Source organism: Choristoneura fumiferana, chromosome 28 (genome assembly GCF_025370935.1).
Source record: "Choristoneura fumiferana chromosome 28, NRCan_CFum_1, whole genome shotgun sequence".
Lineage (NCBI taxonomy): Eukaryota > Metazoa > Arthropoda > Insecta > Lepidoptera > Tortricidae > Choristoneura > Choristoneura fumiferana.
The window spans coordinates 5,423,492-5,447,546 of NC_133499.1; the positions used below are offsets into that span (position 1 = coordinate 5,423,492).

The 24,055-nt window shown below is 37.1% G+C and overlaps 1 protein-coding gene across 3 annotated transcripts; it reads left to right on the plus strand.

Moving 5' to 3' along the window:
• The first annotated feature begins 15,208 nt into the window (after positions 1-15,208).
• Positions 15,209-21,002, plus strand: LOC141443868 (uncharacterized). Of its 3 annotated transcripts, XR_012453084.1 has the most exons (4): positions 17,057-17,177; positions 17,338-17,412; positions 17,927-19,363; positions 20,244-21,002. XR_012453084.1 is itself a non-coding variant. In XM_074109231.1 (3 exons), the coding sequence occupies exons 1-3, from the start codon at positions 16,816-16,818 to the stop codon at positions 18,074-18,076; spliced, it is 456 nt and encodes a 151-aa protein (XP_073965332.1). In that variant the 5' UTR covers positions 15,209-16,815; the 3' UTR covers positions 18,077-19,580. The 3 variants fall into 3 exon arrangements, 1 of the variants encoding a protein (XP_073965332.1); XM_074109231.1 differs by lacking the exons at positions 17,057-17,177; positions 20,244-21,002 and adding an exon at positions 15,209-17,046 and having other exon boundaries at positions 17,927-19,580; XR_012453083.1 differs by lacking the exon at positions 20,244-21,002 and having other exon boundaries at positions 17,082-17,177; positions 17,927-19,580.
• Positions 21,003-24,055: the final 3,053 nt, after the last annotated feature.

Consider the following 24,055-nt stretch of genomic DNA (forward strand, 5'->3'; position numbering starts at 1 on the left):
GAAATGTCCATATCTGTCAGCTAGGGTAGACCGAGGCGAATCGGATCAATTTGGGTTAATGTCAAATAAAGCATTTTTTAAAGTGATACATGTTTATTAATATTACTCTGGATACAAGGGTTATCGATTTATAGAATCCAAGGTCAAACTAAAATAAACGTTTTTTTTTCAATTTTGACAATTAAAATTGAAAAACACTAAAAAATCCGATTCGCCCCATTTTTCGAGGCGAAACGGATCAAGAAAAACTCCTTCATAAAATATTGTTTTCATTTATTAACACATGCACCAATAAAATTGAAACAATCAATATCAATTATTAACGATGAACTACCCTTAGCATGACCAAAGTGGTATTTTAGAAAATATTTCGATTCCCTTCTATAACAACACCTATATTAAAGCCATTATTATAAATGTAAACATAAAATCAATGGTTAAAGCTAACTTTCGTGTTGAAAATAAATGTACTAGGTGTTAATTACTTCTTATAACAAATTTCAATTAAAAACTAAAGTAAAACTCAAATTGCTAGTTTTAACGAACACAACATTAAACAATGAAAATATCCGATTCGCGCCCATTTGAAGAGGCAAATCATATCAAACAAAACAGGCCTTAAAATGTTGGTAACATTAACAAAATCAAAATTAGATTCTAGTTAAGATCAATTATCATTTGTACTACAGAGATCGCATTCATTTAAAACCCCTTGGCACCTCCTCGATCGGCACAGTTTTCATGGCACCATTCTTCACAAACATGACATTGAATCCAGTCCTCTGCAGGTGGATGTACAAAGGCTTCAAAACAATAAATGCAATGCCAATATCTAGATGATGAACGTCCTTTAACTTTGGTGTTGCTTTGTTTTCTTTTGAATTTGCACATTTTCTTTATCTTGTGTCTTCTTAATACGAGAGCCCGTTTTACCAGCCTTTCTTGCTTTAGAGTTGACCTTTTTATTGCATTTTCCTTTCCACCTCATTGCTTTATTACACCACAGGACAGTGTAACTCTTCGTTGTAAAGATGTGAACGGCACATTATATACTTCGGCCGCCCGACGTAATGTCAGCTCTTTTAGTCAACACCTTGTCAGCTGCTTCTAACATGTTTCTGCACTCAATTCTCCTTGGTATGTCTTTCTTTTATACGTACGAACCATCTAAAACATGCAAACAATTATTATTATTAGTGTAAACTTGGAAAATCGTATTCAAAGTAGTGATCCACTTCGCCCCAAAACAGGTGATCCGAATAGCCCCAAACCATGTGTTTACAATATTTGACCTAGCGCAATTATTCTTCAAAATACAGTTACAATCACATCAATTACAAATACAAAACACATTGCTAACAATATTTAATAATAAACAATAAACTACAACCAACTTACTTTGATTTTATCACAAATATTGTCACCACGTTTTTTATATCGCCGGTAAAATCACAGCACACCGAAACGAATGACATGACGCGAAGCATCACTGCGACTAAACTCGCGTTCGAGCTAATGGCGGTCTTTGCCGTGGCGTGCGGGAAGGTCAAACCCAACGCGGGACGCTGATTGGCTGCTCGTGGCTAGCCGCGATCTTTTGAATTTGACAATTTGCTTAACTTGATCCGATTCGCCCTGTGATCCGATTCGCCTCGGTCTACCCTAAATCGGCCAGTTCGGCGAGGCTTACGTTTTGCGAAGCGATTATTTGCTGGACGTTAACCGGCAAGCGACTTGACCACAACGATCTTAAAAACTCGTCGTTTACTACCGTACCCGCTAGCGATTGTAATTTGCGCAGGAATTGCGATGGTTTTAAATCGCCTAACTCCTCCTTCATAAGTAGTTTTCGAAGGCGTTCGTCCCGCGACATCGACAGCCGCCGTACAAGCTCTAATTTTAATTTTCCATACCTGCCTTGCGCCGGTGGGCTCGTAATAATGTCACGTACTTCCCTAGCAACATTGTGATCAAGCTGCTGAATTACTGTGTAGAACTTGGTCGCATCCGTTTTCGTTCCCGCGATCTCAAATTGGGCTTCTACTTGCGCGAACCAGATTTCGGGGTCGTCGGGCCAAAAAGGGGGTAGACGAACAGCTACTCTGTCCACCGCGCCACTTCCAGGCGGGCCCGCCGCGCTAGATGCATCCGTGTACGTCTCTTCCGGTTGACCTTCCGCCGCCCTGGCTCCGGGCTTTTCCATTCTCGTCGTAAAGGTCACCAATATGGGTATTTATCTTCGGTGTAGAAAGAAGACACGTAGATCCCAAATTTAATTATATAATACTTTCTCAAGCGGTTACAAATGAAAGGGCAAACGAAAGGAAGAAAGACAGAGTTTTTGGTTGGAAGTTAAAATAGCAAGCGCGCAACAATAAGCGTAGCGGATGGCGAGACAAAGTGCCGTGCTCTCGCTTCGAGTAGTTGATCGGGTATGCGCGGGCGCAGGCGATGCAGTGAGCTCCGTCGGCCGGCGCGCGCGCGTGACGTCAGCCATTGTCCTCGCTAATGCAGCCTGGGGCGCGCAACCTGCGGCCCGGTTATTAACGCTGCGCCAGGGCTGCACAACCCTGTAGTGCTGGAGGGAGTCTGCTGTGCGGCGCGGTGGACGCCACACACTACTTAGTCCATTTTTAAATCTCTCCTAATCCTTTCCCTATAGACGGAGAGCAGACTGCAAAATCTCGTACCTACTTGATACCGCGATGAAACGCACAAGGTTTCCCATAAAACTGATGCTGAGTCCTAATTTGATAGTCTGCCACGGCGGAACTTGCCGAAAGCACCAAAAAAATAGTCACTTCCGGCGTCATTTAACCCATCTGATACTGAAATAATAGTCATGGCATTAGTTAGGAATTTACTGGTAGATACAGAAAAGCGAAATATGTCATTATTTTTTTTGCCGAAAGTGCTCGGCAGACGCTCTCAAAGGTGACCACCAGGACCCCTAAATGAACCCATCTGATACCAGCATGAAACCAATTCCAGTCGGTAGGTATGAACCTTCATTTCCGGAATATATAAGTCTGCCCATGCTGTTTCTGCCGAAACACCTTGACATACGAGATTATGTGAGCAACCTCTACTCCGCTCAATATAGACATTTCAATTTCCATAAATTCCGATAAAGCTTAGTTTTGGTGGAGACCTTGGGTACACCATTAGGAATAAAGTGTCAAAAGTCCCCATTGATCCCATATGTGCAAAAAGTTATTCGGGCACTAGTTGCGCTTTGTTTATTTCTATATATACAATTTTCTGTAAATAAATTTCTTCTACTTCTATACCAATTCAGATTTTAGAGGGGGGGGGGGGGGGGGACACGCTCGATTTCAATGAAAATTTGCTCTTTAAAGTTGAACATTTCGCAAACAGATCACTGAATAGAAAAATTGCGGAGCAACCCCGCAATGGTTTTAAAATACCTATCCAACGATACCCCACAATTTAGGTAGAGTCGAGAAATATAGGGTTAGTCGAGAAAAAAAATAACCCCCACTTCACATGTATGGGAGGTACCCTAAAAATTTTTTTTTACTTTTTTAATTGTACCACTTTGTCGGCGTGACTGATATGTATATTCATGTGAAATTACAGCTTTCTAGTACTAACGGTCTCTGAGCTTACCCGCGGACTGACAGACGGACAGACATGGCGAAACTATAAGGGTTCCTAGGTGACTACGGAACCCTAAAAATCGTGCAAATTGCATTACATTGCTCGATTGTGACCACTACAAACTCGTTGTCTTTACGGCCTCACAGTGTAATGCAACTTGCACGATTCTAATTATAAGTATTCTTCTTGCAGTACACTCGGCTTAACGCTCTAGCGGTCGTGATAACATTTTCCCGTCTCTTTCCACCCTCATTCTATATACCGTTTGACGGAAAGAAGTGATGAATCTACCGTGATAGACAATATTGATTATCTTATAATTGAACAGTGCATGATCCTTAATGTAATGAGTTTACGAATGTATGAATTCGAAATAAGTTGTCGTGATTTTTTTTTTCAGACACGCAGAAGTAATATTGAACCTAACTACAGTGAAGTAAAAGAATCTCAGGTAATAATTAATTTACATTGAGAACTTTTGACAATTGTAGTAAAACGAAATTTTAAAGAAAAAAAAAACCGGCCAAGAGCGTGTCGGACACGCCCGAAATAGAGTTCCGTAGCCATTACGAAAAAAATAAGTAATATTTTTCTAAGGATTTCGTATTTTGTACGGAGTATTCCAAGTTTAGGTATATTTTATACCTTAGGCTGCTATTTACTCTTAAACTACTAATAATTCTCAAGAAAACTTAACCGTTATAGTTTAACTTGTAAGGTTGATATACTTTACCATCCTGAATTTTACAAAAAATTTCCACCCACCGGTTTAGATTTTAGAGGGGGGGGGGGGCGCTCGATTTTATTGAAAATTTGCACTAAAGTTGAATATTTTAGCAACTCCGTAATGGTTTTAAAAAACCTATACAACGACGCCCCACTCTACAGGATTACCCCCACTTTACGTCTATGAGAGGTACTAAAAAGTGTTTTTAAATTTTTTTATTGAACCATTTTATTGGCATAGTTTACATATATATTCGTGCAAAATTACAGCTTTCTAGCATTGATAGTCTCTGAGCAAATCTGCGGACGGACAGACAGACAGACAGACAGACATGGCGAAACTATATATCGTTGCTTAAATGGCCACAAGTAAAAAAATTTTTTTTTCAATCGCAATAATTGCATTTTAAATGCTATTTAACGTGCAACTATTACAATAAAAATAAAAAAATATTTTTTTATTTCTGGTCCTTTTGTGTTTTAATTTGCAGCGATATTTTGGCTACGGAACCCTAAAAAGAAAAAACAAGTCTAGTCGCTTACTACGAAGTGCAAAATTCGAACTTTGTGTCTTGCCGTCTTGCTGGCGCTTATATTATTTAAAACAAGAGCGAGGGGGACGGTACGATACGAACTTCGATTTTGGCCCAGCGATCCGAATGCATGCTTTGCCAAGTCCTTGCGTAAAAATAAAAAAAAAAAATTAACAATCTTTTTTTTTTTTTTCAGGGCGAAGGCTTGTACGCTGAATTAAACCGCCCGGAAGACACGTATGCGGAACCTTATATAGACAAAAATGAGCTGTACGCCCAGCCAATACCGAAAGCGGAAAGACGCAGGAAGGACGATCCTAGCTATGGCAACGTGTTCGGACAGGACTATGTCAATAGTAGGAAATAGTTCACATTGTCATTCACTCATTCACATTCACACATTTTGTGAACTAGTTTTTGATTTTATCACATTGACAGTTTGATACAATTGTATTAGGTACCTATACTGTTAATTTGACAAAAATTGTTTCTTTTCTTAATTTCCTTACAATAATTTCCTTTTTGACATTTGAATTGTAATTTTCATTTTGCACCCGTGATTTTACTGTTCATTACTGTTATTTTTTATTATATTTATAGAAATAAATACACCCTTATTATAGAAATATAATGCCACACTGCACACAATAGCTACCTAACAATGATATTTTTTACCACGGAAACCTTTGCTATGTAAATTATTTAATTAAAATAATGGTAAATTAAACTAGTAATTTTGATAGTGTTTTATTTCCTTGTAATTACATTTTGATATCGTACTGGCACTGTTACAATGTGATTCGATCATTGCATCTTTGTCCCTCGCGTTGCCTTTCCCAAAAAAGGTTTCTGTGCCAGCAGGGCTACTACGAATTACTACGAAACTCGAAAATCGATGTTCGCGTTCGTTCGGTCCCTCTGACACTATACTATTTAAGGCACTTTGTCCCACCGCCAACGATAAGCGAGAAGCGAGCAGAGCGAGTAACTAGAAACGAGTGGGCGAGCAGTGAAAAGCGAGTGTTCGAGCACGACGGGCGATTACTCGCTCCACTCGCTCGAGCCGGGCGGCTGCCAAGCTAATAGCGCTGAGCGAGTATCGCTCAGCTAGTTTTATAGCTCAGCGAGTTTTATAGCTCTTGTCGCTGCGACAAAAGATGTAAGAGCGAGTTGCCGGCAGTGTGAACCGCCAGCGATCAACTATTAATATATATGTCTCTTTTACTCATACAGGATCTTAAATCTTTTGTTCGTTTCTTGAGCGAGAAAATAGTCGATAGCCAATCGTTTCCTCGCCGGCGGTGAGACAACTGCCTAATACGAGAGCTAGAGGGACGGCACGATATGAACTTCGGAGTAGGCCCTCGGGCTAGTTGGCGCTGGTATAGCAAGGTCCGTTTGACCAGAAGTTTGACACCTTAGGTTTGACAACTTTAATTTTTTATCTTAAATGAAAGACTAGCGTCAAGCGGACCTCATGATAGTCCGCCATCTAGCGGTAATTAACCTATCAAGAAACTCATTAGTTTATAGTAGATTATTGTCGTGGCCTGGAAGTAGGCAATTGCTGGCTGAGTATGAGTATTAAACGGACGAGCTTGCGAGTCCGTTTAACTAATACGAAACCAGCAATTGCTGTTCCAGCCGAGACTAATATAAAGCTTTTCTCAAAAATGGTGAATAATTCTGAAATAGAATAAACTTTTTCTCAAAATATATTATCAAATGTAATTTTATTCCAATATTTTTCTTATGCTTTCTCGCCTTTTTTCATTAAAAATAAACTGCAGGTGTATTTTTCCACCGAAAACACCACAAGCTATTTCAGACCCAATAGAAAAAGTCCGGAGTTCCAACAAAATATCTGATTTTTAACTTTTTAATTTTTCGCTGACCATAAACTATGTACTTCACCTTCTGATATGTAAAGAATAATGTCAACTTTTACGGACATTTTTGAGAAAAGTTTATATTACACTAGCGACCTGTCCCGGCTTCGCACGGCCAAAATAAAAAAACCGGCCAAGTGCGGATCGGACTTCCGTACTATACAACATTAGACATTAGCAAAAATGGACAAAAAACACGTTTGCCGTACGGGAGCCCCCTTAATTATTTATTCTATTTTAATTTCATTATTTATATTTAAGATGAATTAAAATACAAATTAATATTCTGTGAATATTTCAAGCAACTAACTGTTGCCGTAAAGAGCGCCCCTGAAATATTTGTTTTAAGGGCAACACACACAGAAAGCGTGCGCGGGTCGGGTCGTGTCCGCCGCGTGAGCCGCGCGGTTCGTTGTATTCACAGAGAGCGGGCGCGGGCCCGCAGCGGCTATCAATGTTGCCAGTTACTTAGTGACTTAGTCCCTAGAAGTGACGACTTTTGCTTAAAGCAACTCCGACGGTGTCGTTCATGCGCTTGCAAGTGACACTTAGCCAAACTTCTTAGAGAAGACTTCTTATACAAGTAAGTTGAATTAACAAAAACCGGCCAAGAGCGTATCGGACACGCCCCAGAAAGAAAAGAAAAAATCAAGTACTTAATATTTTTCTAAGGATTTCGTATTGTGTACGGAATCTTCCAAGTTTAGGTATGTTTTATACCTTAGGCTGCTAGTAACTCTTGAACTACTACAAATTCTCAAACAATCTTAGTTGTTATAATATTTCTTGTAAATTTAATATACTTACTACCATCCTTAATTTTTCCACCCAACGGTTTAGATTTTAGAGGGGTGAGACGCTCGATTTGATGAAAGTTTTCACTTTAAAGTTGAATATTTCACAAACAGATCACTGAATCGAAAAATCGTCTTAGCAACCCCCCATTGGTTTTAAATTGAAATGGAAATTGGTTTTCCAACGATACCCCACAATACAGGGTTAGATGAGAAAAAAAAAACACCCTCATTTTATGTCTATGGGAGGTACCCTAAAAAAATGTTTTTATTTTTATTTTTTTATTTTACCACTGTTGGCGTGATATATAGGTATATTTACACCAAATTACAGCTTTCTAGTACTAACGGTCTCTGAGATTTATTTTATTGATTACCATTATTACCTTGCATTTTCTTTACAATTAAGCATCTTGCGAGCATCATAGGTCTGAAATACAACCACTTAGAGCCGGCAGACCAACTTGTTTCACATGCTGAGTCGCCATACTTGAATATGTACTAAAACTAACCATTTCTGTTATCCTTTTTTTTTTCGCAACAATAAAGCCTCTTTTATGCGCTATATCTCAAAGATGCACCCACTGAGAGCAGGCAGACCAAAATTATTCACATCAGCAGACCACTCTACAACACATAAAAATGAGTCTAACCGTTTCCATGATCGTTTTAAAAATTCCCGCCACCTCTTAGACTACTACATGAACTGTAGGTGTTGAGATGACTCATTGACGTAGTCGATAATTGATATCTCGCTCACATTTAATCTTAAAACATCTAGTTGTGATTTTATCAATTTAATCAATTGACACGATTAACTTGCGCCAGTGGATTAAATCAAGTGCAGCGTTACGCTGCCGTATATTAACCTTTTTTAAGTAATTTTCTTAATCTGTTACTGGCAGCTTCGTATTTCGAATAAGTAGTTACAAGTATGTATTATTACAGCGTATAAGTATCGCTATACAACGAGGAAATACGGCCAGCCTTCTGGGCACCTTACCCATTGACGGCGATTTAGGCCAAATTCTATCTATAGTTTAATTATGTTTTATTATGTTTGTTTTTAACAATAAATCAAACTTTACAGTTACAAGTATTGATTTTTGCATTCTTTTGTTTTTCGTGGTCGGACTTTTGGAGGTCAGAGAGAAAAAGCGTTCGAAGACGAAGGAAACGAGAAAATATTTAAATATTTTTATATTTTTTTGTTATTTCACGGTGTTTCCTGTCATTTGATGTTAATGAGTTTTCGCCCCATACAAATTGCATAAAGTTTGCACGGATCTTCACCATCACCTGATTTTTTGTACCGATTAAGTTTATGGAAGCCGTTTATGACGGCTTCCAGTTTACCCTTAAGTTCCGGTTTTCTTTTAAACCAAGACCCACTGACCCAGTTCCTGTACTATCCGAAATTCCTCTTTACCAGCCAAATTCCAGTTCTAAAACCGTTTGTCTGACACAGAGCTGTCAGACACAAGCTAAGTTCCAGCAAATCATCCACAACTACACAGTTCTTCCGGCAGAAATATAAAATTAGAGTTGAAACTTTCCTTCTTTTGTTTAACATTATTTTTTATCTTTTCCTCACACACGATGTACTTGTATATACTTTTAATATCGTAAGTGTTAACGAAGGGGCATTTACATAACCGCATTTTCTATTAATTTATATACTGTGTACAGAATTAATTCTTTTAATTTTCGTAAGCATTCACTGTAAATATATTTTAAAATTCAGTATATTTGGTTAACTTAATTGAGTTACCTACTATTAAGTTAATATTGTAAATGGTTAATTAGGTACAACTTGAACATAATTTGTAGAAAATTTTCAATACTTAACGCATTTATTTTAATTAGTGTACGAAGTGAAGTACTTTTAATTTTAATTTCAAGATTAATTGTAAATATTTTATTATTTTGTTAAACTTGTAAATTAGTAATTTGTAATTATAAAATATTACATTATTTTGTAGACATTCTTGTTTTTTTCTACACAAGCGACTGTCATTTATTTCTATTTCGAGTGATACTCTCATTTGTCTTGGATTAATAACAAAATTACTCAAATACAATGTACTTTGCTGTAGTAACTGTGAAAAGGAAACTACCCCAGCGTTATTGCAATGTATAAAACAACACCCGGAGCCCGGATGTTGCAACTACTGAGATCGACGATTTGTTGTTTCATAATGTTGAGGAGAAAATAAATTGTACAATAAGGAGACCAAGGAACGTAAAAGACCTTCATGAATCGGATTTGGATAATGACCTAAACGTACTGGATAAGTAAAGTAAGGGACAGCGCCTTCAGTATACCCTTGAACACCTGACTGTCACGCTCGAGTTTGTTTCACTGTTGCCGACTTATTTTAACCTTGAACAGATCCTTATTTTAAAATAACATTTAGTCAATATGGCAGGAGCGTCTACATCAACAGCTCAAAAGAGAAAAGCAGAAGATATCATTGTGGACCCAGATACTCAACAAATAGTGGAAGACGCGAAAAAACCGAAAATCGATTTGAATGCTGTGTTGAAATACAATTGCTTGTCATCAATTGTTTCTATGCGTTCGGCAATTGTAGGAGTTGTTCTTGACGCGAGCGCAAAAGACAGCATGGAGATGGATGAACCTGACGACATTGCTAAGAGAAATCTGATTATGAATAATATCACAGTAGGAAACCATATCGTAAGTATTATATTTACTCTCCATAACACCCACCGGCAAAAAGCAAAAAAAGCAGAAGGAGCTGAAGAGACAAATATGATTAAAAAACTAAGGCAACAGCATTTAAAGTACACTATAAGGGAAAGGATTATGCATTAGAAACGAAGGCCCTGAATGACACTTGGTTAAAAATCACAAAGGAAAATAGTCTTGAATATAAAAATTTTGGCGAAAAAGACCCAAGCGATTGGTATGGTACTGTGGGGACTGTAACTTAGTAAGAGCTTAGGTACTGGGGATCAACGCGCGTGACTTTACACTCATTTCAAAATAAACAACTTCTTCAATCATTTGGATTTATTTCAGAACTTAAAAATACATTTACATAGCATAGCACCAGCCGCTTAGGCTATCGGGAGCAATCTGCGCTCCGGCATGTATACCGCTGTCAATCTGTTTTAAAGTTATATTCTAGAAACACAATATAAAAAAACCTATCCCTTTATACAAAATTAGGTTAATCTAACCTGCCAGGTGGTCATTTTTACCACCTGCCAGCGGTATACAGCCTAATTCCTACAGTACTATGGGCCCTTACTTGGACATGTTTGCTGCGTACGCTTTGAGGTACAACGAACTTCGATTGGGTCATAGTAAAATGCCAATAACTAAAGAGAATGGAGCAGACGGTTACACAAGAGTCGTGAAACTGAGAACAGCGTCAGGGGACAGGATAAGACCCAGCCAGAAGTTATACCCTCTGGAAATGGCGACAAGTAATGCACAAGAGTTCCAGGTGAGTCAAAATATGTAAAGTTCTTATTTTCAACTTGAAGTCAGATATATCTGAACGCTTGGCAACTCTCGTAACTGAAACTTACTCACACATGTATTGTGTTTGTAGCTTTTCTATTGTTTGTTTTGATAAACTTTTAAACTACTTGTCGTCCGAATTTTTTGTGTGTTGGGAGGGGTTCTCTTTTGATTTGTATAATTATTTTCACGACTTCTTTTTGAGGGGGAGGATGTTGGCTGACTGGCAGTCAATAAGATAGAAAATTAGTTTTAATTTATTGTCTGTGAAAAAAATATAATTTTGATTTAGAACATGTCAATATTGAAAAAAAAAAGCCAAATTGTAAACAAAAAAAATAGGTGCAAAATAAATTTATAATCCGAGAAGTTTCGCTGTTTCCTTCATCAACAGTTAATTGAGTAAAGACCAACAAGAACCTATCATTTCTAAGTTCCACCACTTTAATGCCTTTTATTACGTATTGTTAGTAGTCTTATTACAATTAAGTAAACATTTTGAATCAGGCTTACGATAATAAATCCAGTTTGCGCCTATTCCTGCACCTTAAAATAGAGTGTACATCCTAATTCATTGCCTATTGGGCTCTTAGAATCTTTACGGATTTTCTTAAGCGCGCCCTTAGTTCATAGTAATGTTCGAAATTCAAAATATTCACCATCTAAGCGTGCTTCTTGGTTCGAAATTCAAAATATTTTTCACCACTCGAGCGCGTCCTCCACATTTTCGTTCGTGCCAAGTTTTTTATTTTACGCGATAATATTATGTCCTTTGAAGAGCTTATAAACCTGTTTCCCTGTCTGTACGATCCCCGAAACATAATTTTCCAGGATCGTACAATAAAACGTCGCGCCCTGGAAACTCTACAAACCCGCCTCAACAACCTCGGGGCTGAAGCACTAGATTTAGTGGACGTGCGGAGAAAAGTCAGAAATTATCAGGCCGTGCTTAGACGTTCCCGCCGCCGCTCAGCTCGTGTAAGTTATTTATTCACTATCGCATTCAGTTATGGTGCTGTGTAATTTGCCCCGATCACATATCAGCATGTTTTTTTTTCATGACCTTTACCTCTTTCCCTTTTAGCAAGCACGGTCTGATGACAATTCCCGCGCTCCCTCCCCGGACCTCATCGTAATTGATGATTATGAGGATGACTCTGATCCAGTAAGTAATATTAATATTTTCCCTTTTCCTTCTTGCCTCTAGTTTCAGAAATTTTGTTAATTTGTATTTCGACTTATTTTAGCTGGAATCTTTTAATCTGCACGGGGCTGAGACCCCTCCCCCCCGGTAGCCCCCACGACCGACGCTCGCGACGAGGCCCCCCCTCGGCTGCCCCCGCGGAGGTTGCAGTAAGTCTTTACTCATTATTTCCTTTTAACACCGCCTCTTGCTCAATTCCCCGCAACGTTATTACTCGACAATGGCCTTTGGCCCTGCACTGTCCTTTAAACTCGAAACAATGTCTTAACAGCTGATGCTTAACATACCTCTGTACTATCTTCAAACTTTTGTACTATGTACACTAAAGTTAGCTCTAACACGTAAGACCGCATATGATCTTACCAATATGTAGGTAGTTAGGTACATTACCAATAATAATAATATAATAATTTATTGCATAATAAACCATGCATGCACTTACAAATCTGAGATCTTAACTATAATAAGATCTAGTCGCAAGAATTATACATAACAATGAAAGCAAAGGCATTAGATGAAAAGGTTTGTTAAATAAGTACTTCAAGAAAAGTTCCCCTCATCTTTATGCTAGGATATACTGTGTTATGAAGATAAGCGGTTTGGTATTAGGACACTCATACATTAACAAAGTAACAATCACTGATACGCACGAATTATCAGACATAAATACACGTACATATTTAATATAGCATATGCTCATGTGTGTGTGCCAATGCATACTAACCTTAGGTACTAACGCATCTTTTCATTCCCTAGCCTGATCTGAACCCGCCTGCCACCCCAGGGTCAGTCTCAGCCGAGTGCCAGACAGACCCATTGCCCGACGCGGTAGCTTATAGCCCTGACGACTTTTGAGCCATGTTGCAGGTAAGTTTCTACTAAATAATTTACCCCTGTTGTACTCTCTACTTTTGGCCGTTTATTATTTCAATCTTACTGCCCCCTCTTAAGAATTTCATTCTTAGAAATCATAAATCGAACCCTTTCACCGTGGGATCCTATGTGGTCGATTTATTTACTGCGTGTTTGTTTACAGAGTACCATCCTTCCAACACTCCTTTTTTTGATTATCGTCCACTCCTGGAAGTTTTATTGTTCTTTACGTTAATCATTTTATCATTATTATCCATTGTGGGATCTAAATATTATACCACAAGGAGTTTTGATAATCATACAAGGGCCTTTCCCTTACCCAACAGAGTCTATACAATGCAAATCTAGCTTTATTTAGTTCAATTCTCATACTCTATGTAATTCTTACATAGAGTTAACAATTATCATAACTTAACTTAATGCAAGTTTTAATTACTTTTCAACTCCCTATCTTTTCAACCGCGCCCAGCGCTGTATCATAACAGGTTAATGTATCGTAAGTAACCACCTCTTGATTACTCTACCCGAGCACGAGCTAAATTTAATACTATTCTCTTTAAATTTTTCCATTTAGTACTATTACTTTTGGTTATTCGCATTACTCTTGTATATTATATTAAGTTTTACTCTTTTAGCGTAGGTACTCAATACTCTAATTGGAGAGAAATGCCCATGCAACCTTTATGTGGCTTGCGGTGTGAAAAAGTAAGGTCATTGTTCACAGTTAAACATTAGTATTATATAATGTAATTACGAAAATCTAAATCAATTTAGTTTTTTTTTCTCCCCATTTTCCCACTTGAAACAAAACAATAGGTTATTTGTTCATTAGTAGATTAAAACATTACTTTGATTTCCTAACTCCTGGGACTCTTTCATATGTTATGGTAATTTCACATAGTACTTATTACCCCTACATTTAGGATTCGGACTATCTTACTGCCTGTCCCCCAACCTATGGTATCATTATAGAGCTTTTATTCTGCTACTTGCATTTTGATTAGAATTAACAATCTTATAACACTCACTCGTAATAAACTGTACATCTACTACTATGACCTAGCCTAGATATCTCTTGGATGAAACCCTAACCTAATGCTTATTAATTATATATTTAATATCTACATAGAACAATCAGAATCAACGAGTTATATATATAAATTCTTCCCTGTCCTCCGAACCAGCTTCAGGTATAACTATAGAGGTGCCTTAGTACCCGACTCTACATATAATACTTAGATAGTTGTATTGTATTAAATTTTCCCCTACTTATTGGTTTTAGGGTCAACTAAAATATATACATTCTGATAAGGATTCGCCGCGACAACGTACGGCCCTTCATATAAAGGTTCAAACTTCTTCGTCAGTTTTTTCGTGGCGCTTGATTTATTTAATTTTCTTACTTTGACTAAATCCCCTATTTGAAATTGAATTAATCGAAAATTTTGATTGAATTTATATTGACGATTCGCACCCGCTTTTCGTAAATTGTTTTTGACTCTATCTCGCACCCACGTCTAATACTCTCTCGCTTAGTCCTAACTCACCATCGAACGACAGATGGGTTGTGTGCCGTACATCACTTCGCAGGGTGTGAATTTCATTTCATGGTTTCATGAAAGGTGTTATTTAATTTTTCTAGGGTTGGTAATACATATAGAGACCCAGCTTGTATGATTGTTTCTACAGTAAGTCCGGAATAGTCTTCCTAGCTCCTTGTTACATCTCTCGACAATGTTCGGGCGCGGATTTCTGACACTGGTGTATAGTATTTTAATACCTAATTCCTTCATCTTTCCTTGCCAAAGTTTATTTGAAAATTGTTTCGCGTTATCAGATAGGATTGCCTTTGGTTTGATTATCTCAAAGAATTTCTTTACCTTACCTAAAACCGACACGGCCGTCGCTCTTTTGAGATCATAGAACTTCACAAACTTACTGAAGGAATCTTGTATTACCAGGATATAATTCATTCCGAATTTCCCAGTCGGTAACGGCCCGTATAGATCAACCATCACAATCTCGCCGATTTCCTGCGTAATAAATAATAGGTTGGCAAGGCCCCACATGGTTCACTGTGTTGTTCTTGGTAATTTGACAATCATGACACGTTCTTATAATTTGTTTTACTTGTTTTGTAATCCCAACCCAATAAAATCTATCTCGAATATATATTTGATCACCTTGTAGGCCCCTTGATGCCCCATCTCTAGGTGAACCTGTCGAATTATTTCATTTCTTAATACGTCTGGCAGATATAGCACTAACCTTTTTGTCTTTTCGGGTTGAAAGTATAGCACATCGTTTTTAACTATGCACTTGCCCGCTATTCTGCCTAACCTATCTGGCCAAATGTTATTGGCTCTTATATCATCCAAAATTATGATTTCCTTATCCTCCCTTTGAAGCTTAAGCATTTCCTTAAGTGCCTTGATTAATTCCTTATTCGCCTTGCCCTCAGTGTATAAAATTTCTGGTAATCTAACTTTGTCTTCTTGTAGAAGGTCAGTCTCTGGTGGGTAGCGCGATAATATGTCAGCTCCTACGTTATCTTTACCTTTAATATGTCGTACCTCGTAATCAAAGTTTTCTAAGTAGTTCACCCAACGAGTGACCCTTGCATTGTACAACTTCCAAGTTTTGACAAACGTTAAAGCTTTATGATCCGTCTGAATGATCACCTTGGAACCCCTTAAATACGTTTCGAATTTTTCTAAACAGCATATCACAGAATAAAACTCTTGCTCAGTCACTGTCCAATTTAATTGAGCTCCTTTGAGAGCCTTACTATGAAATCCTAAGATTTTCATCTCGTCACCGTCCCCTAGCTAAACAGAAACACTAAATGCGGAGATAGACAGCGTTAGGCGTCTATTAACGAATTTAAAAAAATGGGCGCGGCGGCGCATCTAGGTGACTTTATTTTATTTTTAAACCCCGACGCAAAACGAGGGGTGTTATAAGTTTGACCGCTATGTGTGTCAGTGTGTCTGTACGTCTGTGTGTCTGTCTGTGGCACCGTAGCTCTTAAACGGGTGGACCGATTTGAATGTGTTTTTTTTTTTATTTGAAAGCAGGTTTACATTAGTACATTAATAAGATACATCATCTTGAAATAAAATAATTATATTTCCAAAATAATACTTTTAATTTCTTAGTCCTCAACAATCTTAACCAAAACTTAATCAGAACAATCCTTGATTGATAACAATGTTGATAGTATAAAGTACCGAGATGAAGGGCAAATTGCCAGATGGCTGGCACACACCACAGGCTATAGAACACCTCCTTCACAAGTCTAAGACATCCCTGGGTTTAATAAGGCGACCACTTCGAGTACTATAGTACGAGTACTGAGGTGCAGCCAGCTCCTCAATATTACAATCAGCACTCTCCTCATGCGAATTAGATATATTTGTCTCATTATTGTAATTACTTAAATCTAAATCTATAAAGCCATGATCACTGTCCTTACTCAGTGATTGTGAACGTTCAGCGGGTAGCCGCCTACGTGATCGGACACAAGAACCTTAAGTCATCGATATATCATCGATAAAAACAGAAACCGACGCCGAGACGCATTACTTACCGACCTCTTAAAGACATTAACTTAAGTGACTTCGATAATGACCTTGAGTCTATAGATTGGGACCAAATACTTTTACTTAATGACGTAAATGACATGGTTGGAAAATTTAACGCACTTGTACTTGAACTTTTCGACAAACACGCGCCTGTAAAAACGATTGTTGTGAAGGAGGCACTCAAACCATGGCTGACGAGCAATTTACATTGCTCTCGCCATTTTACGGAAGACTCATTTGTGCCAAATGACAATAAAAAATGGAGACGTTTGAAATCCGACGCTGTTCCTACCTTAAATATACCAAGTGAAACATCTAGCTTTGTCGTGGTATGTAGTATTTTATTTCATGTATTTACTACGTTTTTTGGCATAATGCAGCCTGCTTTTATAAAAAAATACTTAAATAAAGAAATAATATTATAGTGTTTATCAATGTAATAATGCAAAGATAAGCCCAAGTAAATAAATATTACGTACCTGTTATACAATATACATATCTAACTTGCTTTCATTATAGTGTTTTCTAATTTTATTTGTAGGCTGTCTTACAAACTATAAAAAAAATGATTATAAATTAAAGCTTGGTTATACTTATTCAATGCACTGAAATGTTTTCAGGGAACCTTGTCATTAACTGAAACAAATCAAAGTCTAGCAGAACCAACCACAAGTCGCCAGTGTCAGGATAGAATGGTAAGCTCATTATTTTATTTTGAACTAGATGCCTGGTGACTTTTGTACCACTTTAATATAAAGTTGACTGGCCCGTTGGCTCAGTTGGTAGTGACCCTGCCTCTTGAGCTCCATGGGTCATGATTTAGATTCCCGCCGGGTGATGTATTGTCAAAAATGAATTTTCCGAGTCTGGGTATTTAGTACCTTTATGTATGTTTATAATAAAAAACATTTATCTAAGTATGTTTATCATAAAAATTGTACAGTTGTCTAATACCCATAGAACAAGTGCTTTCGCTACTTAGTTTGGGATTAGACGACCGTGTGTGGATTGTCCCGGATATTTATTTATTATTTATCTAAATACTGTTCACAGGTACACTATGTAAGTTAACATTTTCTATATTAATGTCAACAGTCTATCTGCAAAATGAATGTTGAAAGTATTCGAAACGATAGGACTTAAAATAAAATAGGTAAATTAAAAATCTAACAGATAGAGATTTGATATCCTTTTTTATACTTGTTTCAGGAACCGTTCACAGAAATCAACACGGGGAATAAGATACCAATTAATTTAAGAAGAAAATTTTCAAGTACTGAACTTGGCACATCCACAGAGGAAGCTGAAATGGATATTGCAAGTGCAAAAAAAAATGGAAATGTTAGAGAAAAAAGTTGAAAATTTGAAAAAGGTTTCAAAACGCCGTCTGCATAGAATTAACACATTAACTAAACGTGTTACACGACTACAGAAAAAAAATGCGGATCTTTACACAGTCGTTTTAGACAAATTAAGACTGGAAAATGTCGAAACCAAATATATCAACATGTTAGATGGTATAAATAAAAATAATGTTATAAAAAGGTTTCTTCAGAAACAATATGATGATGTGCTTACTAGGGAGTACAGTTTAGAAATTAAAAAATTTGCAGTGACATTACATTACTTATCTCCAAAAGCATACTCATTCGTCAGGGAACAATTCGAAAACGTATTACCACACCCAAAAAGTATATCATCATGGTATAAATCTTTAGACTGTAAACCTGGATTTACAACAGAGGCTTTAGAGTCATTACAATTAAGAGCACAAGAAAATCCCAACAAAACTATATTTTGTGCCCTAGCAATCGATGAAATGGATATAAGGAAGCAAGTAGAGTGGGATGGCAAAGAATATTTTGGCTTTAGTAACGTTGGTTGTGACCTTGATTCAGATGATGTGCACAAATGTGGTTAAAATTAAATATAAATTGCAAGCGATTAATAATTGGAACCGCATACCGTCCTCCTTGGCTTGACGTTGATACTTTTTTTGACGCCATTACGAACTCGATTACTTCTTTTGTTAATTACGACCGTTTGATTCTACTTGGTGACTTTAACATAAATTTTACGGACATAACCGACAGTAAGTTTGTTTCTCTGATGCATTTCACAACTTCAGTTAACTTAACTCAACACGTACGCAACCCGACGGATTTTACTGAACACAGTGAGACGACCATAGACCTGATTTGCACTGACGCTCACGTTGTGAATGTGGAAGTGATGCATATTCCCGACTTAGGCAGACACGCATTCATTACGGCCGAGTTCGCAATAAAAAAACAGAAACCGACGCCGAGACGCATTACTTACCGACCTCTTAAAGACATTAACTTAAGTGACTTCGATAATGACCTTGAGTCTATAGATTGGGACCAAATACTTTTACTTAATGACGTAAATGACATGGTTGGAAAATTTAACGCACTTGTACTTGAACTTTTCGACAAACACGCGCCTGTAAAAACGATTGTTGTGAAGGAGGCACTCAAACCATGGCTGACGAGCAATTTACATTGCTCTCGCCATTTTACGGAAAACTCATTTGTGCCAAATGACAATAAAAAATGGAGACTTTTGAAATCCGACGCTGTTCCTACCTTAAATATACCAAGTGAAACATCTAGCTTTGTCGTGGTATGTAGTATTTTATTTCATGTATTTACTATGTTTTTTGGCATAATGCAGCCTGCTTTTATAAAAAAATACTTAAATAAAGAAATAATATTATAGTGTTTATCAATGTAATAATGCAAAGATAAGCCCAAGTAAATAAATATTACGTACCTGTTATACAATATACATATCTAACTTGCTTTCATTATAGTGTTTTCTAATTTTATTTGTAGGCTGTCTTACGGACTATAAAAAAATGATTATAAATTAAAGCTTGGTTATACTTATTCAATGCACTGAAACGTTTTCAGGGAACTTTGTCATTAACTGAAACAAATCAAAGTCTAGCAGAACCAACCACAAGTCGCCAGTGTCAGGATAGAATGGTAAGCTCATTATTTTATTTTGAACTAGATGCCTGGTGACTTTTGTACCACTTTAATATAAAGTTGACTGGCCCGTTGGCTCAGTTGGTAGTGACCCTGCCTCTTGAGCTCCATGGGTCATGATTTAGATTCCCGCCGGGTGATGTATTGTCAAAAATGAATTTTCCGAGTCTGGGTATTTAGTACCTATATGTATGTTTATAATAAAAAAACATTTATCTAAGTATGTTTATCATAAAAATTGTACAGTTGTCTAATACCCATAGAACAAGTGCTTTCGCTACTTAGTTTGGGATTAGACGACCGTGTGTGGATTGTCCCGGATATTTATTTATTATTTATCTAAATACTGTTCACAGGTACACTATGTAAGTTAACATTTTCTATATTAATGTCAACAGTATATCTGCAAAATGAATGTTGAAAGTATTCGAAACGATAGGACTTAAAATAAAATAGGTAAATTAAAAATCTAACAGATAGAGATTTGATATCCTTTTTTATACTTGTTTCAGGAACCGTTCACAGAAATCAACACGGGGAATAAGATACCAATTAATTTAAGAAGAAAATTTTCAAGTACTGAACTTGGCACATCCACAGAAGCTGAAATGGATATTGCAAGTGCAAAAAAAAAATGGAAATGTTAGAGAAAAAAGTTGAAAATTTGAAAAAGGTTTCAAAACGCCGTCTGCAAAGAATTAACACATTAACTAAACGTGTTACACGACTACAGAAAAAAAATGCGGATCTTTACACAGTCGTTTTAGACAAATTAAGACTGGAAAATGTCGAAACCAAATATATCAACATGTTAGATGGTATAAATAAAAATAATGTTATAAAAAGGTTTCTTCAGAAACAATATGATGATGTGCTTACTAGGGAGTATAGTTTAGAAATTAAAAAATTTGCAGTGACATTACATTACTTATCTCCAAAAGCATACTCATTCGTCAGGGAACAATTCGAAAACGTATTACCACACCCAAAAAGTATATCATCATGGTATAAATCTTTAGACTGTAAACCTGGATTTACAACAGAGGCTTTAGAGTCATTACAATTAAGAGCACAAGAAAATCCCAACAAAACTATATTTTGTGCCCTAGCAATCGATGAAATGGCTATAAGGAAGCAAGTAGAGTGGGATGGCAAAGAATATTTTGGCTTTAGTAACGTTGGTTGTGACCTTGATTCAGATGATGTGCACAAATGTGGTTAAAATTAAATATAAATTGCAAGCGATTAATAATTGGAACCGCATACCGTCCTCCTTGGCTTGACGTTGATACTTTTTTTGACGCCATTACGAAGTCGATTACTTCTTTTGTTAATTACGACCGTTTGATTCTACTTGGTGACTTTAACATAAATTTTACGGACATAACCGACAGTAAGTTTGTTTCTCTGATGCATTTCACAACTTCAGTTAACTTAACTCAACACGTACGCAACCCGACGCATTTTACTGAACACAGTGAGACGACCATAGACCTGATTTGCACTGACGCTCACGTTGTGAATGTGGAAGTGATGCATATTCCCGACTTAGGCAGACACGCATTCATTACGGCCGAGTTCGACATAAAAAAACAGAAACCGACGCCGAGACGCATTACTTACCGACCTCTTAAAGACATTAACTTAAGTGACTTCGATAATGACCTTGAGTCTATAGATTGGGACCAAATACTTTTACTTAATGACGTAAATGACATGGTTGGAAAATTTAACGCACTTGTACTTGAACTTTTCGACAAACACGCGCCTGTAAAAACGATTGTTGTGAAGGAGGCACTCAAACCATGGCTGACGAGCAATTTACATTGCTCTCGCCATTTTACGGAAGACTCATTTGTGCCAAATGACAATAAAAAATGGAGACGTTTGAAATCCGACTCTGTTCCTACCTTAAATATACCAAGTGAAACATCTAGCTTTGTCGTGGTATGTAGTATTTTATTTCATGTATTTACTATGTTTTTTGGCATAATGCAGCCCGCTTTTATAAAAAAATACTTAAATAAAGAAATAATATTATAGTGTTTATCAATGTAATAATGCAAAGATAAGCCCAAGTAAATAAATATTACGTACCTGTTATACAATATACATATCTAACTTGCTTTCATTATAGTGTTTTCTAATTTTATTTGTAGGCTGTCTTACTGATTCCCTGTACTGGGCTGCACATACTGGACTTATCTCTTATCAAGCTGCCGCATCCACTAATGCTTCTCGGGCTGTCACCGACATCTCTACTACTGCATCCTCCCTTCTTCAGATGCTAGATCAGGCGCATAGGCAACACAAGGCGTCACAGGAGGGCATGGAGCATTTTACAGTTGCGGTGGGAGCCCTGGGGGCATCAATTACAAATTATATGAGGGAGGTCGACACTAGGGTCCTTGCTGCTGCTTCCATGCATGAGAGAAGAGAAACCCATCAGCCATCACCATCTGTGGATTCAATGGCAACTTCAGCTAGACAAACACCAAGAAATGACTATTTGGGTTCATCCAACCAACGGCTCTTTAGTAGAATTACAAGATCTCCAATACCTACTACTGATCAGAACCTGAAGCCGAAAATAATACATGGAGTGACAGACGAACTCAAACGACTAAGAGAGAAACAAGTCAATAACAGTAACAATCACACTACACCACCAGCTGACTACAAGGTCCATGACAAAGTCCGACATAAAGTTGCTCATCGCCAATGGGAAGGTGCTAAAGTAATAGCAAAGTCTTGGAGATGATGAGATGAGGTGGGGAAGAGAAACGTGGATCTTGGGAAGTTTCTACTGGCTCTCCCGCGAAATAAAAATACAGCACTTCAGTACTCACTTTCACGACTATATTGTCCAACAAGAATTTTTCAGGATTACAGTGATGCAGTATATTAAAGAGAATTAGGCTACACGAGACCGATATAAAAATAAACGTCTTCATCGGAGCAACCGGATACAGAGAGAGACAGAGTGACAGACAGTTTGATATATATCAAGGGCAAGTGTCAAACTTCCTTAATGCCTATCGAACAAATGACAGGTGTACCAACATCATGTGAGCATGCCTGCATTTAATGCAATATTCTCAACACAAAGCCAGAAGGACTACCCAGGTCAGTAATTATTGAAACAGACCAAGGTCAAATTTTAAGAAGAAACTTCAGCCACCTGCACAAGACTCAGGCAGACATGACGCCCAATGACAGTTGTAGTCCCGGATACAAAATATAATGAAACAGCTGAACCACAGGCACCAGACCAAGCCTCATCACCTGTCCAATCGAAGTCACCCTCAGCCTCAAGACATTCATCACCAGGCTTCTCTTCAAATCATTCTCCGAAGCCAAACACTACTCTACCCGCTGTGATTCCTAGATCTACAAGGTCCGGTAGAATAATAAAACCAGTAACTAAGCTTGACCTTTAATACTTTAATTTGTTATAAAAATCATTATGTGTCATTGTAATTGTAACTTGAGGTAAATAAGAAGTAATCAGAATTTCCTTGGTATGTGTAAATGTGTATTAGTATTTAAAAGATTAACAAATCCAGTGTCTTAAGTATAATTGTTATTATTGGTAGTTCTGTGTTGGCTACATGTTAATTTAAATTTAAAATGTTATCTTTTCTCTAAAGAAAGGGAGATGTAAAGTATAGACTAAACTGTTAAACTAGATTTGATATCTAACGTTATCTGTGGTTCATATTATTGTGCTCTCTGTATTCTTATGTCGTCTTAAATAAATGACTGCTTTACCGCTTACTATCTCTGATTATTCAAGTTTACTAGAAACTACAACGTTACACATAGATTACGTAGAATAAAGAAATCAGTGCATCCCAGGAAAATGGGATAAATCAACAAATAAAAAATGGGTGACTATTAGTCTATAATTTTATCAATTCATTAGGAAGACGTGTCAGTTTAACAAGTGACATAAAATCGATGCAATTACATTACTTAAATTAGTTTGTACTACTACAAAACGAAGTACGTTGTACTTGAAAATTTCAGTTTGTTTACCTTCTAAAATACACTACTACATGTGAAAAAATCCTAATTTCATTTACGAAAATCGATCACATTTTGTTCTACAGAAAATATAAGATACAAAAAATATCCTTTATTCAAAAACTAATTGTCTTTGGTCCATGTAGGTACTACTTCTAGAAAAATCTACCATTTTCTTGTTTTTAAAATAGATATATCGACTATTTACAGAATTAGGCTAAACAATAAAAACTTTAACTTATTTTTAAGAAAACTTTTTCAACGTTCAATGCAAAAACCGGCCAGAATTGCGAAAAAT